The sequence below is a fragment of the Daldinia loculata genome, assembly GCF_022478755.1.
Source record: "Daldinia loculata strain CBS 113971 unplaced genomic scaffold F4817scaffold_58, whole genome shotgun sequence".
NCBI classification, from domain to species: domain Eukaryota; kingdom Fungi; phylum Ascomycota; class Sordariomycetes; order Xylariales; family Hypoxylaceae; genus Daldinia; species Daldinia loculata.
The window spans coordinates 198,388-216,935 of NW_026054912.1; the positions used below are offsets into that span (position 1 = coordinate 198,388).

General features: G+C 43.7%; 4 protein-coding genes across 4 annotated transcripts; 2 read left to right on the top strand and 2 right to left on the bottom strand.

Annotated features, from left to right (window-relative positions):
* Positions 1-6,895: 6,895 nt before the first annotated feature.
* F4817DRAFT_348403 (uncharacterized protein) lies at positions 6,896-9,428 on the top strand. Its single transcript, XM_049304681.1, has 6 exons — positions 6,896-6,941; positions 7,048-7,979; positions 8,031-8,522; positions 8,580-8,673; positions 8,732-8,927; positions 8,985-9,428. Exons 2-6 carry the CDS (start codon positions 7,515-7,517, stop codon positions 9,046-9,048), a joined length of 1,311 nt encoding a protein of 436 aa, XP_049155673.1. The 5' UTR covers positions 6,896-6,941; positions 7,048-7,514; the 3' UTR covers positions 9,049-9,428.
* On the top strand, positions 9,170-10,892 carry F4817DRAFT_367992 (Aldo/keto reductase). Its single transcript, XM_049307195.1, has 5 exons — positions 9,170-9,517; positions 9,603-9,862; positions 9,976-10,066; positions 10,143-10,462; positions 10,552-10,892. Exons 1-5 carry the CDS (start codon positions 9,332-9,334, stop codon positions 10,730-10,732), a joined length of 1,038 nt encoding a protein of 345 aa, XP_049155674.1. The 5' UTR covers positions 9,170-9,331; the 3' UTR covers positions 10,733-10,892.
* Positions 10,893-11,154: 262 nt separating this feature from the next.
* F4817DRAFT_234449 (FMN-dependent dehydrogenase-domain-containing protein) lies at positions 11,155-13,231 on the bottom strand. Its single transcript, XM_049298956.1, has 4 exons — positions 13,030-13,231; positions 11,651-12,940; positions 11,502-11,575; positions 11,155-11,449 (listed from the first exon to the last, which is right to left on the bottom strand). Exons 1-4 carry the CDS (start codon positions 13,064-13,066, stop codon positions 11,357-11,359), a joined length of 1,494 nt encoding a protein of 497 aa, XP_049155675.1. The 5' UTR covers positions 13,067-13,231; the 3' UTR covers positions 11,155-11,356.
* A 262-nt stretch (positions 13,232-13,493) lies between these two features.
* Positions 13,494-15,790, bottom strand: F4817DRAFT_348407 (putative GMC oxidoreductase). The gene is made up of 2 exons (XM_049304682.1): positions 15,312-15,790; positions 13,494-15,263 (listed from the first exon to the last, which is right to left on the bottom strand). The coding sequence occupies exons 1-2, from the start codon at positions 15,519-15,521 to the stop codon at positions 13,695-13,697; spliced, it is 1,779 nt and encodes a 592-aa protein (XP_049155676.1). The 5' UTR covers positions 15,522-15,790; the 3' UTR covers positions 13,494-13,694.
* Between the last annotated feature and the right edge of the window lie 2,758 nt (positions 15,791-18,548).

Below are 18,548 nucleotides of genomic sequence, written 5' to 3' on the forward strand. Positions count from 1 at the left end.
CGCTTGCGGCTTCCATATATAAGATGTACTATGCAGCATATGTATTTCAATCAACACACAGAGGAGCAGAGTAATGTAGGTACCTACCTCTTACATTACATGTAGGTACTCAAACGTGTAGGTGTAGCGTACACCACCTCCCAACTCCAACTAAAATCGACGAAGAAAGGTTCCGGATTAGGTAGGCCTTATAATGCTAATGCTACGATCAACTTTGGATAGGATCGAGCGGCAGCAGAAGTGCAAAAGTCCAGTTCTGTGCGCGAACCTCAAATACATAGAGAGGATCTTATTCTATGACGCTATCTCCTTTTTCTTTTTTCTTTTTTTTTGGAGCCGGAAGAGCCGAATTGTAGAGTCAGAAAGTTTAATTCTTTTTTTGACACGCAAGGGAGTTTGAAGACTCGGTTCTAGGTATGTACCTATATATTATATGCCGCCCCCGTCATAAGATACGAAGCGACATGGTTTAAACAAATCGAGGGGTTTTAACAAAGCTTAGGTCTGTCGCCCGAGTCCAGGGAACTGGTGGTCTGTTTCTGGCCTGTGCAGTCGAGCTCGGGCAATCGGAGTGACCCTGAAAGGCATTAAGAGAGGAGCTCCAGGTCAACTCCCTGTTTAAAGCACGGATAGTTAAATGGCTCGTGCCAGAGCCAAGTGTAGTCAAATACCGGATAACGGCGTTGTTAGTAAATAACATAACATGGATTGCGATGTCGTACACGGGAGACATTTTGTTAGGGTTCACATACAAAGCATACAAAGCATATAAATGGCTTTCAAAGAAAGGCATGGGTATCACAATCCAAAAACGTCAAGTAGTAAGGACTAGGTATAAGAATTTTTATACTTCATTACTCGCCATATCATACTAAAGTAGGCATCTATGAGTCAAAGCATACAATAACCTTTATTCGACTATTTGTCAACAGTTTATATCCCAAGCCGATGATACCCTAAATAAAGCAGAGCGGTCTGTTTTGTACGTAGCGAGTATCTTAAAGACCAGTAAGACTCTATACTATTTGCTGCTACCACGACTATAGAAACTAGGAACTATACGAAGTATGTATAGTGGTATTAGGTGGGTACGTAGAATTAAGATCATAGATTAGCCTAGGATGCGAAGCACCATGGGAGGGTACGTTACCGTCGGTGTCCCTGAAAAGGAGTAAGTCCCGAAATGCAGCTAACACCTAGGTACACTTAAAGATTTATATATACATGTAGCTGCTAACTATGTAGTGTATGCGCTGTTGAACTCGGTAGGATCTGCCGCAGTAAGTTTACATGACATGTATGGTCCATAACTGGATCTTTCTCACGATACGATACCTTGCCTGTCTGGCTGGCTACGATCCTCCCGCCGCCACGTGAGGGTGTAGTGTATCGACAAATGCCCAAATCAGCAGCTTGGCTTGGCTAGAGGCTAAGCCCAATACTGCGAGTGTTATGCAATGGATCCTATCGATTATGCGGGGTGCGTTCCCAGCGGATAGCTTTCCGACGGACCTGTCAAGACTTATGGTTGATCTCTATGTACATACATACATGGCATTCCAGCTGTCCTTGCGCCGTACTATACTTAGGTAAGATCTGACTTACACTACCTAAGTACCTGGCTATGTACAATACCAGCTTTTCCGCGGCCTTGACTTTTGACTATTGACTACCTATCCCTACTTCGTAGGCTGTGGGGAGATTACCATCGCGTATAATAAACAGGCTTGTTGTTGCCAATATACGATGACAGAAACGCCTAACGCAGCATAATTCCAAAAAAATTGGCGGCGGCACCCTACATAACTCTAACGATGTGTAGCTTGCTTGCTAGTTAGGTACGCTTCGTCTCAAAAGGAGATGTCAAAGCGCAAAAATGCTAGACGCTTCAACTCATATTTGCAAAAGGCTTAAATCTTAAATCCAATGTCTCGGGTATGCCAGCGCTTCCTTCTCATCCAATCTAAGGAGCCGGGCCGACATTTAACTTAGATAGGTACCTACCTAGTTAGGCGTTTAGTTATTATCTTCGGCTATAGGTACCTAGTGTATGATCTATAGCCTCGAGGGCCTTTTAGTTGAACCGCGTCATCCATCTTGCGTATAGACGGAAAAGCTCAAGTCAATCTTAGTCAGATCAACATGATGAGAGGTCTTCGTCGATAAATGTAATTCTCGCACATCTTTGGTAAATCATAGGGGTCGTATACATGGTATGTGTTACACCCCGTCTCCTCATATCCGAAATATAGTACTATAGTTATCATCGTCTACCGAAGTTGAGGAGATAACGGTAATGGCCATTTTTTACCTTTGGTGGACGTCTTGCTATCGCCGAGCTTTGCCAAGGATGCGCAACACGCGTCGCACACAAACATACGGAGAGGACACACGCAATTTGGCTTGCCGCTTGTCATCAAGCCGGTGTGATGATATTTATCATAATTCACTTTCTGGTGTGCTGCGAGGGCTTTATTGTTATTATTTTGGGGGGGAAGTATGTACATAGAGTTTTAGTAAACAGACACAGTATCCGGGTCACCACTAGGAAGAGAGCATGAGGTAGGTATGCCTGTCTCGCAGAATATCCGCGCCGCATATAAAAGTTTGGGTGAGATGTTACCAACCTTACCCAGAGCTTTTTACAGTTGACGAATTGGATCTTTGGAAGCTCGTGCGACTTGAGACAGCTTCGTACGTGTGATGTATACATGGGTATACATGGGGGGGGGGGGCGGAGGCCTTTACTAAGACATTTTTCTCCGCTTTATACAGTATAATGCATGTTTAATGCAGTGTACAGATTAAGTATCGTCTACACATAGTTAGATGTAGATTCGAACTAGGTAAAGTCCTTATGTACCTAATGTCTAATGTACATAGGCAAATACCCACGTGGTTGACGGCGTTCCACATCGTCTAAGTCATATACAGCATCTCCTCGCTCTTCGAACCCTCTAGCCGCAAGGTCCGTAAGGTTGAACCCTCTACGATAAAAAATACGGCAAAGATGGCCTTCAATCGCGATATAAAGTTGCGTTTCAATGTCTAAAATAGAGACGGGGAACATAATCTGGGGGCGGACGGCACTTCAAACATAAACTGGCCTATGTGATAGCCTACAGGACATGCCGTCAACGTTAGACCAGTCAGAATTTTTCATGTAGGTATGAAGATTCGGTACCAATTATAAGTAGGTCAAGGTTCTTGTGTATCTGCAAGGCGGATAACGGTGATCGTGGTTACCACCTTACCACCCCTCCTAAATTTTCTCTCATGATGACCCCTTCAAGCTCGCAGATTCGCAGGAAACTGGCAGGCTTCCCCATCCCTTGCCCCCCAAACTTCGTGCGAGTGTGGACGCGGCATGCGGCATGCCACGTTCCTCATACACTTAAAAGGAATTTTCCTTTAGCTAGCGTCTCCGCCATCCTCGATTCCCTGCCTAGTGCCAAGGTTGCCAGGCCAGGTATCGTCCGCTAGTAGTAAGGCTAGAAAGAAGCAGGGTTCTTCGGTGGTTCTCATCATTTCGGGAGTGAGATCCAAGTCTTAGCTCGGCCGTTCCCCGTCCTTTTTTGACCGAGCTATTATTCGATTAGCACCCAGATCTGATATTAAAAGACAAGATTCATGCTGGCCCGTGGTCCGAGTCCCTTACCAAGTCCTTTTGAGTCCCTCAATCCCGCTGAATTCATACGTATCTAACATACATAGTAAGAAGCAGCTGGGCTGGGCTGGGCTGGGCTGAATTACTGCTGTGCCTCCTTACTCCTTACTCTTATACTGGACCTATGTAGGTAAGTAGGTACCCGAGCGATTCCCCTCGGTCGATTACATACCTAAGAGCGTATGTAGTGCACCAGCATCTACTGCTTACAGAATCTGCCTCGTGCTACACGTGTACTTGCTACTACGTACGGCACCCACGCACGTACAAAGCCATATGCACTCCACGCGCTGCGCCTATAGGGAGGCTATTAATTCCTTTCTGCTTACTATACTTGTAGTATGTATAAGCCTGCCAAGAATATTCTACAGGATATTATCAATTACTCAAGAGTCAGCAGCATTCACGAACGTGATATGCCATAACTACCGAGACTTTAAACCGACTATCTGCAATGCACGTATGTTGAGTAAGTATGCAACGCACATAAATGAGGAGGATTCTGTTCGTATTACTTAGTATCAACTACTTACATAATATATCTTCAAGCAAATTCACCCTTTTAAGATGGTGACATCCAGCGGCTCCATATCAGCCAGGGCTAGTAGATGAAGGATAAATACCACATCTAACCAACAACATTTCGTTATTGATGTGACGGGTTTCTGTAGCGTTAGAACGAGACGGCTGTGCTAAACCCAACTACCTAACATCCATACTATTTCAGTAATATCTTATTTTAGCTTCGGCACATCTAGCCGTTCGCGCAAAAGCTACGAACTGTTCGCCGAACCAACAAACTATGGAATACGGGAAAAGAAAATATTCGTTATCTGTTAAATTCCCCCGCCTCTTTAATTGCGGATTTTACTTTTGACAGAGGTTGTACTTTGATCAGCAAACGGGGTAGATCTAGATGGACAGATGTAACCTCTACCCAATTCCCTCTTTACTATGTACGTGATTCATTCTTCGCACGAGACTAGTATATAATAGCTGGTCATTATGCATGCGCCGACCTTGTGGGGTTTGGAGAGATCTAGCCTTACAGATGAAGATACACACAGTGCTCGGAAACATCTCCACGGAATTACCTAAACCGTGCTACAGGAAATAATATACTAGGTTAGGAGGATACCTAGTATAAGATAGTCGGGCGTCCATGAAGTCAGCCACATCTTTGATTATTACTCAATAGCCTCGCTATCCCTCGCTATCACATGGGGTTCACCGCATACCCTACCTCCCATACCAACGGTATCATATAGGTTAATACACTAGGTTAACGGAATCCTAAACTCGATTCGTCCTCTACGAACAGGATTCAAAAATAGCCACGCTTCTCTGCCCATTTGCAGTTAGACGCCGCCCGCGGAAGGTCCCCCTGAAGGAGCCTCCACCCTCGCCTAATCCGAGCCGATTCCTTTCGGTGTCACCATTGCATTACGGCGCATCGTAACTAACAAGCTACCTTTTCTTACCTCAATCTAGGTAGCTCTCGGTTTCTGGTCTTTGTGTTTCATGCGAATATCAAACATCAAGGGATCCAAATAGTAGGTGTTCAGCTCTTCGGCGATATCCTTCAAATAGCATGATCTCGGTCTGTGAGATATCGCCGAAGGAATGCCCACAGATCGGCGCGCCACTCCCGTCGGGGGCTAGGTATCCCGTCTGTGACGCCAGCCTGGAGGTTCGACGTACGTGCGTATGGGAAGAAAGTCGGCCTCTGAGTGGTCAGTCTATGCGCCCAGGACCATGGTTAGTAATACCACGCCTGCGGGTGAGCTTGATCCTTCGAATAAACTACCTATACACGTACATGGGGGCTTATGGGCATTCTGCGAGCTTAATGGTTTAAATCTCAACTCGGCCGAACCCGTCCTGGCGTCAGCTTCGTCCCTGTTCACCTACCCAGTACATGAGCTCACCGGAAGCCAAATAGGTTTAGCCATGACTACCTAATAGTAAGGCTCCCCAAAAGTCCGTTTGCACGTGTTGCTGGGGTCTATCCAACTTTCTCTGAGGTCTTGGAGGCTCAAACCCATTGTCATTGAAACATGGCTGGAGAGGCCTCTAAAGTTTCTCCTAGGAAATAATCATTCGGCTACACGGCATATTCATTCTAAGATTGATTATATAGTACCTAAGTTCTACCCGCCAATAGTCAGCGCCAGGGGCTACCGATTAGTGTGAATCGCAGGCTTTCATTACACGGCTAGGCCAATAGTCTCGATGTCAGCGCGCAGTAGCACCGACCCGTGTCGCTAAACTTATGACCCTAGAAGGGCAAGGACCTTCAGGACACGTTAAGATACTTTTGTTGTTTATACTACCTACCTATGTGGATGAGAATTCTAGGTTAGATTGGGCACGTATGAGTTTATTGAGCAATAACTATCGTTGTCGACCCCAATCCTGGTGTCTCAGTCCTCCCGTAGTACTGAGAGGCGGTGTGTGACACGAGCCCGCCTCATGGGGAAGATGCTGGCGAGACCATCCATCGCATGCGCTCTCCCCAATCCGTTTCTCTAATAGGACATATCTTTCCAACGATCGGGGTAACATATGTAAGACGTCGACTTGGAGACACGGCATATTCTGTACGCAGTATACCACGTTTCTAGATTCCGAGAGAGGTAGCGCGATCTGATGCGATAACCCGAGGTATCACACGTTGAGACCCGTCTGTCTCGGGCGCGGATGTCACGCTCTGGAAATAAAAGCTTGTCGGTTTGCTTAAGCACTGCCGCTTCCCGTCTACAGCAGCCTCCCGTTACCGCTTGACGGCCGAATCTGGATCTTGAATAGGCAGGATTTCGCGACCGAGAGGTAGACATAGACATCTCCGAGCTTGCTCGGCGCTGAATGCTTGGGGCCAAGTCTAGCACGAGAAAGGTTTTCTTTTTTTACTTGGTATAGGTATCATACTTGCCAGTCAGTGAAATATCACCTTCTGTCATCCCTCGCGTAGCATGGCTTATGTCTCGTATTAGCGCGCTTCTTTAGAGAGCCAATCTCCTAGAAGAGTTCCTCTCTAGTTACTGAAACACATGTGCCTTACTGGCATCACGATACCTTTCGTGATACCAGTGCCGTGGCTCTCGGGACGAATCTAGTGTAACGGTTTCAGGGGTCGATGGCGCTTTTGCAACACGTCCGAGAAACCGACAAAGTGTTACTTACTGTGTGATTGGGGACATATGCACATCTGCAGCTAGCCTCGTGTCCGCCACAGCGGTCAGGTCACTCAGAACTACGGCTTGGACACTCATAGGTACCTCTTAAAGTCATCTTCGTATTAGTACACGTGAGAAATAATACCAATCTATGATATTATCTAGAAGATGAAAACACCTACGCCCTTACTGATACATGATTAGTGATCCCGATAGTAAAACGACACTGTCCACAATGATATAGGCTTCGTATTTCTTGGCAATAATTCAATTATGAGTTTGCCTAACAAGATTAGGCCGAGAGTGGCGTTTAAATGGATTTGAGATTTAGGGGACGTGCCTACATCAGACATGATAGTGAAGTCCTATGTAAAGCATTTATAATTCAACCTTGCTCCGTTGTTGGACCCGGGGACAATAAAATGGTGGATCCCCGATGATGTGAAATTGCGGAGTTGAAAGGACTCGGCGGCGGACTTGCGGACTTCACTCTTCATCATCCACAGACCGATTTTAGCTTTAGTTTCTATCTAATTACGTTCATACCTTAGGTACCTACTAATCTTACCTGCTGTGAATACCCTTCAGGTACTTGTGACTGAGAAAGTCGTCTTTACGACATATTGCAAATATTTCCCCAGCTAGCGCGTCTTCCTCTCAGAGCGGAATTCATGTCTCCGCGCGGAGGCTCATCTAGGCAGAAGAGCTGCAACGCCTGTGTGAGGAGCAAGCGACGCTGTGACCAGCGGGTCCCAGCTTGTGCTAATTGCACCAAGAAGAAGCGTCTCTGTATCTACGGGCAACAGTCGGACACGCAGTCGTACGGTAACTCTGCGGGTGTTCCGACAAGTCTAGACTCTTTCGACGGTCCTCCGTCTACGTCCTACGGTGACAGTTTTGTACTAGATGACGGCAACGTCCCTACTACTACTATGGGTATTGGCGTAGATATTTCCCCTGATGAAACTATTCACCTCGATAGTACGTTTGAGTCTTTATTGGGCTCGATGAATGGGCCCGGATTTGGCGATCTACCCGGGCTGCCCGATTTCTTGAGGCAAGATACACAGATAGCATCAATTCCAAAGAGTAAAATACCATCTCCTCAAGACTATTCTAGGATGGCAGCTGTATGCGTAAGTTTTAGTAAGAAGCATTTTTCACTCTCTTAAAACTTACATTAGTAGGACGATTATGCTCCGTGGCAACTTGAGGACCCTTCAACTAGAATCGCTTACGCGATAAAAACATTCAAATGCTTTCATAAAACGATTGCCCAAGATAACTCCACTATATATATGCATCGTCACTTATATCTAACTGATACGCCACCCTGTATCCTGCAGGCGTTCTCAGTGTGCGTTCTCTACGCGAACCAGACGGAGGCAAACCGTGGCTTTGTCCTTAGAGCTCTTTACGAGAATGTCCATAATCTTAAAATAACGGTTAGTGGTACATCATTAACGCCGCGGGAAAAGCTTGCGAGAGTCCACGCTCTACTTGTTTATCAAACCATTCGTATGCTTGATGGAAACGCCACTCTAGGGCAACAAGCCGATGAAGATGTACCGTTATTAGAAGCCTGGAACGGGGAACTGCGCAAGATAAGAGATAACCTCGAGGACTTCGCTGAGCTCGATGTTGCTGAGATTCGTAATAAGCCACCCGAGTCTTGGGAAGTAGGTGTGAACAAGTTACCCCTTAGAAAGCCTCGTGATCACTGACATATTGTCCAGCGCTGGTTATTCGCAGAAAGTGTTAGGAGAACTTATGTGATATGTGCTGCTCTTGCTCACTTTTGGAGTTTATTGAAAGGACAGAGGATACCTAGTAAGGACATCAGCATGCTAAATCTACCTAACTACTGGGTTCTGATATATAAATGTAGCTGATCTTGGGGATTGGCAATATGTCCACCGGTGGACCCTATCGAGACATCTATGGGCTGCCACGAACCCCTTGGAATTTCAAAGGGCATGGAAAGAGAAGCCTATGTGGATCATATCAGCCTTTTACTTCGACGAGTTTTTGCGGACTGGGAAAGGAGATGATGTCGATGACTTTGCGCTTGCTTTCCTCACATTGTGAGCATATCGAGCTATTCCACCTCTATTATTAGCGACTAACTTCTATATCCCTAGATCTTTCGGTGTCAACGAGATGAAAATGGTTTGCTATGAGACAAGCGGGCGGCTCTTAGAATAATTGAAGGTATGGGTTTGCCAACTCCGCAGTCCGCCAATTCCGCCCCCCGTCCGTATACGCGGAGCGGATTATGCACGACACATGCGGAAGACGGAGGTATAGTAAAGGGTTCCTATGAACTATCCTATATCTAAGGTTGGCATCGTCTTCCTATAAGTACCTAGGTATGAACTGTATCCAGCTGTAAATATCACATCTACTCTTTCATATCATCGAACTATCTTGCCCACGAGCTTATCAACAGCTCAACTCAAGATACAATCAAGTATTAATTTCCAAATAAATGAACATGTCACCTATCCCCTCTCGTCAACTCGGAAAAGACGGTCCTCTAGTTCCCCGCATAGGCTTCGGCGCCATGGGCCTCTCTATGAGCTATGGCAAGCCCATGCCCGACGAGCAGAGGCTTGAACTACTCGACCACGCCCACTCCATCGGGGAAACATTCTGGGATACTAGCGACTTCTACGTAAGTTCTTGTCCTTATATTAACCAACATCGGGTGAAGATGCCCGCGCATGCTTGTCTACAGGGCTAACGTAGAACTATACCAGGGAGATTCAGAAGATCTGATAGGGAAATGGTTCGCCAAGACTGGCAAGCGCTCTGATATCTTCCTCGCTACCAAATTCGGCGGTATACTACTAGGAGAAGCGGGCTTCGCTTTCCGCGGCGACGCGGCGTATGCCCACGAGGCGTGCGACAAGAGCTTGAAGCGTCTAGGCGTTGACTATATTGACTTATGGTACCCGCACCGACTGGATGGTAGTACGCCGGTTGAGCATATCGTAGCTGAGATGGTCAAGGTGAAGGAGTATGTGTAATTGACCATACCTATTATCATATCCTCACTCCATTCCACTCTTACTTTCTTGTAGGAAACCCGAATGAAGTAGAAATTCTAGTAAAGCTAACTTAATCGAAAAGGCAAGGCAAAATCCGCTATCTTGGTCTATCTGAGGTATCCGCAGCGACATTACGGCGTGCTCATGCAATACACCCGATCAGTGCTGTGCAAGTACGAGCCATACCCCTATTTCCCCGTATAACAACACCCAAGCCAAGAAAACCGTCTAACTCAAGTACCTACCCAGGTCGAATACAGTCCATTCACAACCGACATCGAAGACCCCCAAACCAACCTCCTCGCCACATGTCGGGAGCTCGGCGTCGCCGTCGTAGCCTACTCGCCCCTCTCGCGCGGCCTCCTCAGCGGCCGAATCACGAGCCCAGCCGACTTCGAAGCCGACGACGTCAGACGCTACTACCCGCGCTTCTCGGCGGAGAATTTCCCCAAGAACATGGCTGTGGTCGAGAAGCTGAAGACGATGGCGGCTGAAAGGGGGTGGACCGCCGCCCAACTGGCGCTCGCGTGGCTGCTTAGCCAGGGAGACGACGTCTTCCCGATTCCGGGGTAAGTGAGACGTGCTCGTCTGGAATATCCTGTTACCCAAGGTTTATTATAATGAGAGCTTTGTTTAATGGAACTCTGTGGCTTTCTAGGACTACGAAAGTTGCGTCGTTGGAGGAGAACTGCGCGGCTGCATCGATCTCGCTCTGGACAGACGAGGTTGCGCGGATCCGGACCCTCGTCGAAAATGCCTCGTGTCCCGGCGCCCGCTATCCGCCGGAGCATAGTCTTGCTTTGTTTGCTGATACACCGCTGCCAGAGGACTACGCCTGAGGCCTGGAGGATCGTGGTCAGTTTTCAATTACCGGCACTCTGTATAAATCAAGCACGATCACGGATCGTGACTGAAGTGGAGGTATAAACAAGTTACACTGGACTCTTTATATTGTTTGACTGTATTAAATACCTAGGTACGTTTGCTCGCCACTCTTACTTAGGTATAATACTTTTATTCACACACTATATCCAATATATCTAAAGGTTGCTTCTCCCTAAGCTATTTCTTCTAATAGTTGCGCTTTCTCGCCTTAAGACCCATTGCTCATGAATAGGTAATTTACCTTCTCATCGACTATGCTTGGTGTTTAGTTATTAGTCTATACCTGCAGTGAATTAGCTCCCTTGCGTGTTTTGCGTGGCTAGATCATCCACCTCTTAGTATAATGACAAAGTATATATAAACTTTATACTGTACGCAGTATATTATAGGGAGCCGAATAAAGCTAGAAAGCGTTTAACACCAATCTCGACAATACCCATCTAGTGTATAGTATTGTATTCCATAAAACCCTATCGCTATCGCTATGCTAAGTTTATCCAAGAGTAGAACTATTGTCAAGCTTACACGGTATATATCCTTCTCTAATCTACGCCATATATACCAAGATCGGCAGTAGCTCATAGCCTAGACTTGACCTTATCCCACAGGCCGAACGTCTCCAATCCCGCCTCCCCGTCAAAGATATCCCTCTCGACTTTCCTAGAGTTGATCTACACGGAATGCGTCAGCTAGTTTTCCTCTAGGGGGATGGGAAGTACTCACATGTCTCGGACTCAGGTCGCTCACTTTCTCTACTCCGAGCAACCTCATACACGTCTCCGTCTCCGCCTTGAGGACTATTTGCATCACGTTGTTAGTCTAGTTCAAATTGGACAGTAAGTCAAAAAGCTCATAAAAAAGGAAACACTTACTCTCAAACGTCCTCTCAACACCCTTCTGTCCACCGGCCCCGAGCCCGAATAGGGCAGCTCGGCCAATTCCTACAGCCCGGGCACCCAGACATAGCGCCTTAACCACATCGGTCCCGCGCTTAATACCGCCATCAACCCAGACCTCAATCTGATCAAACACCTGCGGACAGTGCTTGCGGATCTCCAGCAGCGTGTGCACAGCAGGCGGCGCGGTATCCAGCGCGCGCCCACCATGATTCGACAATATAACAGCCTTGACCTGCGGCGCATACTTCGCCGCGAGGAACGCGTCCTCGTGTGTCTGTATGCCCTTCAGCACAATCGGCAAATCCGTGTGCTTCGCCAACCACGGCAGCGTAATCTTCCACGTGAGATCCGACGCCGTGCCGAAGAAGAGCTGCTGTCCCACGCCGCCGCCGCCAGGCCGGTTGGGCTCGTCCGAGGTCTTGACCCCGGAGGCGACCTTGACGGCGTTCTTGAAGCTCTGCTTCTCGTCGAGCTCGCGCTTGCCGGGGACCGGCGCATCTAGCGTCAGGCAGATGAACTTGAACTTGTCGGACATGCGGTTGATGCGGGCCAGCATGGCCTCGCTCTTGGCCCGGTCGTTCTGCACGTACAGTTGCCAGCCGAAAATTTGCCCTGGTATTGCGTCTGCGACAATTTGCTCCGGCGTCATGGAGGCGTTGTTCGAGATCACTTGTAGCGCGTTGAACCGGCTACAGGCCCGAGCAATGCCGGCCTCGCCGTCGGGATGGCCTAATCGGGCCATCGCGGCTGGTGCGACGAATATCGGTATGTCGACCTTGTGTCCTAGCAAAGTCGTGGAAGAATCGCATTTGGTGCAGTCGATGAAGACTCGTGGTCGCAGCAGGATGTCCTTGTAAACGGCATTGTTGAAAGACTTGGAAATGGTGTCGTCGCTGGAGGAGTAGTAGTAGGCCCATGCCTTTTCAGGCATACGTTTCGTAGCGACCTCCTCGATCTCATTGAGATTCAGTAGACTTTCCATAGGTGGCGGACCTTCTACATCCTTCTTTTCCTCCTTAGCAGCTGGCTTGCTGGCCTGGACTATCGTCTGAGGGTCAATTCGACCCAATTTGGCCTCGGGTTTGAGATTTTCCTCTAGTATGCCCGGAGGGTGTATGGGATCGTACTCGTCCGTCGCATCTCGGCCGGCGAGCTGTAAGATGATCTTGGAACCGCCGGGGTGCGACGGTAGGAACTCAGTTACATCATAGACATTCCCGTACAACACTACCCAACAACTCTCGGGCGTGGTATGCTTCACGACTGAGAAGCCGAACATACAATGGTCAGCCAACTACGATAGCCGAGGGAACAAAAGAAGGGTATAAGAGCTATTAGGAGTTCTATCTTACCTTCCTCGGCGCTAATGAGCTTTTCCGACATCTTCATAACATAGCAAACGATAATATCCAAAATACTCACCCCAATTCGTTTTTTCTTTGTTTAGTTGAAAATATTGGAATTGAGAAAGTCCACTGCTCCAGCTTTGACAGCTCTCGGTTGTATTTAACCCGCGGCAACCCGGAGCTCAATCGGCATCCCCCAAGTAGGTATAAGTTAGCGACCCCGCGACTCCAAATAGTGGACTTGGTGGACTTAATGGGGATGGCCCCATGGGGCTATTACTATTCCATGGCTTCCATTGGTTAAACGACGAAAGTCTGGAGTCTCTAACCTGCTAAGGGGTAGACTACTAGGGGACCCAAGCGTTCGGAAGCACCGCTAATTCGCTCCGCTGAAAAAGAAACAAAGAGTTCTATTCAGGGGCAGGCCTATTGTACTATTAGTCTATCTAAAGCCAAGACAAATACATTAGGTATCTTCAACAAGAGTCAATTGCTCATCTTTGTGAGATGGAATCTCGATGTTAATTTATTATCGTAGCATCGTTCAACTATAGCTTTACACCATACATATTGCGTCTGGTGCCTTCGTCCAGACAAGGTTTCCATGATGAGACTCCAACCGTCGTCACACTAAAACACCGCCCTCTTGTAAGCCACTTAACCCACAGCTCTCACGAGGTCGCCTTTATAATCTGAGCCCCATGTTCCGCGACGCCGTAAACCGTAGCCTGCGGGTTCGTGCGAGGCGTAATAGGGATAATGCTCGCATCGCAGACACGTAGATTCCGAGTCCCATACACGCGCAACTGCGCATCAACAACACCCCCCAACTCTCGCGGGGCCATAGCACACGTGCCTGTAAAATGGTGCGCCCCAACCGCCGTCTTGCGTATATACTCCTTAACCTTGTCCAAGTCCGCGAAGCTGCCCAGCGGTGGCGCCGTCGGCGTGCGTCTGCCATCTAGCTTCAGCGCGCTGGCTAGCGGTTCGGTCTGGGCAAACTTCTCCACAAATTGTAGATGACGCGCGAACACCTCGAGATCGAGGGGGTGGCTGAAGTATTGGGGGTCGATGGCTAGGGCTGGCAAGTCGGCGGAGGTTTTGGTGATGTGTACGGAACCGCGCGAGAGCGGGTGTGCTAGGAGCAGTACAAAACTCAGCCAACTCTCGTCTCCAGGAGGCGGGCCGGCCATCGTCCCGTCGCTGTTGGATCCTGCGTAACCGGGGATCGCGAGGTAGCATCCGGACGCCTCGGTAGGTGACGCGAGGATGGATCGAACAAACGATTCGTGGGCCTCTGCAAGCGATGTAGGTTTGTCGGGAACTGTAGAGCTCGCACTTTGCAATACTTTCTCTAGTTCTTGTTTCCCTTGCTCACTCTTTACCCCTGGAAATGGGAGCTGTGCAGCTATATTCGAATTGCTCTTGGCAAAGGGACCCTTCTGTTTTGAGTAAGCTTCCATAGCAGCACCGAGGGCTGCCTGGTCTTGCCTGGCAAGCTTGTCTATGGTCTCAAAGCCGGCTTGTCCTCGAGTCTCGAAGCTCAAAGTGATCAAGGGGTGGTTTTGAAGGTTCTCTCCAACGTTTGGGTTATCAACTACAACGTCGATGCCAAGTGATTGTAGGAGTTTCGCATCGCCGATACCCGAAAGCTCCAATACCTTGGGCGAGTTGATCGCGCCCGCTGAGATGATAACCTCTTTGCGAGCTCCTACGATTTTCGTTTCCCCATCTTTATTAACTTGGACACCGGTAGCTACGGGAATATCTGACTTGTCGAATATGATCTTCTCCGTCAGAGCCTTGGTCCAGATGGTGAGATTGCTCCGAGGTCGTGCGGCCTCGAGGTACGCATTTCCGACGTAGCTCCTCTGTTTTGTAGTAGGATGTAAAGAATCTGTGACGATCAGGCCACCGGAAAGTTGCCCCGAAAACGGATCATCGGTTACTGGGAAGCCGAGCGCAGTAAGCGTTTCCTTCCAAACTCGTGGCCACTCAGTGTCTTCGTCGGGGATAGCAAGTTGGACCGGGCCTTTAGCGTCTGCCCCCTCCGAAGGCAAGCTATACGCCTTTTTGAAGGACTCGGAGAAGCTCGACCAGCCCCATCCCGGGTTTCCTAGAGCTTCCCAAGCATCGACGTTAGCTTTCGAGGTTATACTGAAGGCTAAGCCGTTTAGTGCGCTAGATCCTCCAAGCAAGCGGCCTAGGGGGAACCAGATCTCTCGATTTTCAAGTCCTTTCTACCGACGCATTAGAAAGCATAGCACGGATGATGATAGAGCACATACCTGAGGCACGGTCCTGAAACTATATGCGGAAGGGGTATTGAGTAAAGTAGGCCACATAGCAGGGACGTTGACTCGGGGGTCAGCCGTCTGATCTTCGCCTGCCTCGATAACAAGGACCTGGACGGCGGGATCCTCTGACAGCCGAGATGCTAAGACGAGGCCCGCTAGTCCTCCGCCGACGATAACAAAGTCGAAACTTTCGGACGCCATAATGTCTACACGATATGGCGAAGTTTAAGTCGTGTTACAAAAAAGCATATAGTAAATCCGAGTGAACCGACCACGACTGGAAGAACGAGCAAAATAGTATGGTCAGTGGGCTTACATGCCTGTTCCCTAAGGTACATTTATTTACGTAGTACCGGGGATCATGCAGTATACGTTCACCCTCTCGTACAGTCTGTGATCTGCTCTTCTGTAACCGCTGCTTGGTAATTCTGTGCTTTGCCCGAGTTTACGAGGGATATGCCCGAGTTTACGAGGGATATTGTCAGACGATCTTTTTGCCTGGCCATTTTACGAGATAGGAAGTTCGTCCGTGCGCAGCTTTAGGGCGTTTTTATTGGGTGCATCCCCGACTTTCTCACGTGCTTTTTCAGATAAGTTAGTTTTACAAAAGCTTAGGTTTAAATCCCACATGCTTTTTTTTTTTTTTTTTTTTTTTTTTTTTATCTTTTTAAAAGAATTTTAGCAAAGCTTAATATTCGAGGTTATCCGGCAGCAGCGGTTATCTCAGTAAACTCAGACCACATTTCGTAAGGGCGCGGGTTGCGCCTGCTTGCGCCACCTAATGCATGGCCTATGTGTTTGTATCTATGGGTCACGGGCATGTTATTTTACGAAATGTAGTTTAAGGCTGGCCTGGGCTTAAGCGCTTATTGCGGGGAGATTTTAGTAATAAATAATTAAATATTATATTTATAATGATTTAATATAATATAATAACGTATAAAATAACTTTAATTTAAATGATTTAAAATTAATAATATATTATATTTATTTATTTAAACTTTTTACATATTTATATAACGTTATATTTTTATATCGTAATTTTAAACGTTAAAATTATTTTATAATAATAATATCATTATTATTATTATAATTAATAATATATATAAATAAAATAAAACACGTTATATTTTAACTTTAACATAATAATTTAAAACTTTTTACTTTTTTTTATATTTATACGGTATTATATTATAATATTATAAATTTTAACGTTTAAAAATATATTAAAATATAATTATTTATAATAATATTTATAACCACAGTTATAATTACATATAAAATAATTTATTTTATATTTAAAAATAATAATAATATTATTTAAACTTTTTTATTTTTTTTATATTTATATAATTTTATTATACGTTATACGTTACATATTACGTATTACGGTTACCGTTACAATTGGTATTACGGTTATTATTAACAACCGTTATAACCATTTTTAACATTTTAAAAAACTTAAAATACGTGGATTTAATCGATAAATTTAATAATAAAATTAATATAATTATATAATTAATAATTATTTATTATAAAAATGCGTTAATGTTATTATTTTTAATAATTTTATTAATTAATAAATTAATTATTATAATTAATATTATAATTAATATTATAACCGGTATTATAACCGTTATAATTGTTATAATTTACATTTAATATTTTAAAAAACTTAAAATATATAAATTTAATTAATAAATTTAATAATAAAATTAATATAATTATATATAATTATTATTTATTATAAAAATATATTAACGTTATTATTTTTTTAATAATTTTATTAATTAAATAATGTTAATATTATTTTTTATAAAACAATTTTTTAAAAAAAACATATTTAAAGTAATTTTAAATTAAAATTTCGATTTTTTTTAAAAAAAGTTATACAAGTTATAATTGGTTAAAAAAGTGGTATGGTTAAAAAAATATAATTTTATAAATTAAAAAAAATCGAAATTTTAATTTAAAGTCATTTAAAATAAAGTTATTTTAATAAACTTAAATTAAAATTCGTTAAATTAACGGGTTACGCCCGTTAACATTTAACGCCATAAACGCCACATAAACGCTTGGCCCGTGTCATTGTATTTATAAGTTTAAAGTTTAAAAAAATAATAAAAAATATAAGTTTTAACGAATTTTAATTTAAAACAATTTAAACGTTTTTTAACACGTTAAAATAAGTTTTTTTAAAAATTAAACTTTATATTTATAATAATTTAATATTTAATAATAACGTATAAAATACTTTTTATTTTTATAATTTAAAATTAATATTATGTTTTTTTTATTTTTTTATTTTTTTTACATATTTATACGGCATTACGTTATAATATTATAAACTTTAACGTTTAAAAATACGTAATATATTATATTAATATTTACATTTACGCGTTTACATTTATAACCATGTTTAAAATATTTTTTATTTTTATAATTTAAAGCTTTTAATTTAATTATTTAAGTTTTTTAATTATTTTACATACCTGTATAATATTACGTTATAATGTTATAAGTTTTAATGTAATATATTTTTAAAAACGTTATAACCGGTGTTATAACCGGTGTTACGACCGGTATTACGGTTAATTATTATTTTAAAACGTTTAAAACGTTTAAAACGCGTGTATTTAAACGTTTAAAAAATTAAACAAACGTATATATTTATTAATAATAAAATTAATAAATGTTTTAAATTAATTAAAACTTATTTTAAACGCGTTAATGTTATTATTGTTTTTAATGTTAAATAATTATTATAACAAAAATCGCCCGAGTTACTTTAAATTAAAAATGCGAAATTCGTAAAAGGAGTAAATTAAAAATGTGATTAATTAAAAAAAAATGTGGTTAAAAAAAGTATAACGAAGTTTGCGTCATTGGTTTAAATTCACTGAAATAAAAATAAAACAACGGCACGTAATTCGTAAACTCGGGTTATTGTAATGTTTTGTAAAAGTGTTTTTATGTTATTTTAATAAACTTAAACCATAAATTCGATATTGTTTATAAAGTTATACCTTTTTTAACCACATTACTTTTTAATTAATTAAAACTTAAAATAACTTTTTAAAATAATATCGAATTTATGGTTTAAAATAATTTTAAAATTTTACACATTAAAAACATACGTTTAATTTTTTAAAAAAACAATATTAACAATATTATTAAAAATAATAATATTAATATATTTTTATAATAAATAATAATTAAATATATAAT

What these genes read in the sequence shown, in the direction of transcription:
- F4817DRAFT_348403 (XM_049304681.1), top strand. Translation starts at nt 7,515, where the DNA reads ATGTCTCCGCGCGGAGGCTCATCTAGGCAGAAGAGCTGCAACGCCTGT. An exon ending in AGCCACCCGAGTCTTGGGAA is followed by an intron (nt 8,523 to 8,579) that starts GTAGGTGTGAAC and finishes CATATTGTCCAG; the next exon opens with CGCTGGTTATTCGCAGAAAG. An exon ending in GAAAGGACAGAGGATACCTA is followed by an intron (nt 8,674 to 8,731) that starts GTAAGGACATCA and finishes ATATAAATGTAG; the next exon opens with CTGATCTTGGGGATTGGCAA.
- F4817DRAFT_367992 (XM_049307195.1), top strand. Translation starts at nt 9,332, where the DNA reads ATGAACATGTCACCTATCCCCTCTCGTCAACTCGGAAAAGACGGTCCT. An exon ending in GGGATACTAGCGACTTCTAC is followed by an intron (nt 9,518 to 9,602) that starts GTAAGTTCTTGT and finishes GAACTATACCAG; the next exon opens with GGAGATTCAGAAGATCTGAT. An exon ending in GAGATGGTCAAGGTGAAGGA is followed by an intron (nt 9,863 to 9,975) that starts GTATGTGTAATT and finishes TTAATCGAAAAG; the next exon opens with GCAAGGCAAAATCCGCTATC.
- F4817DRAFT_348407 (XM_049304682.1), bottom strand. Translation starts at nt 15,521, where the DNA reads ATGGCGTCCGAAAGTTTCGACTTTGTTATCGTCGGCGGAGGACTAGCG. An exon ending in GTTTCAGGACCGTGCCTCAG is followed by an intron (nt 15,264 to 15,311) that starts GTATGTGCTCTA and finishes ATGCGTCGGTAG; the next exon opens with AAAGGACTTGAAAATCGAGA.
- F4817DRAFT_234449 (XM_049298956.1), bottom strand. Translation starts at nt 13,066, where the DNA reads ATGAAGATGTCGGAAAAGCTCATTAGCGCCGAGGAAG. An exon ending in GCTCATTAGCGCCGAGGAAG is followed by an intron (nt 12,941 to 13,029) that starts GTAAGATAGAAC and finishes TCGGCTTCTCAG; the next exon opens with TCGTGAAGCATACCACGCCC. An exon ending in GCGACCTGAGTCCGAGACAT is followed by an intron (nt 11,450 to 11,501) that starts GTGAGTACTTCC and finishes CATTCCGTGTAG; the next exon opens with ATCAACTCTAGGAAAGTCGA.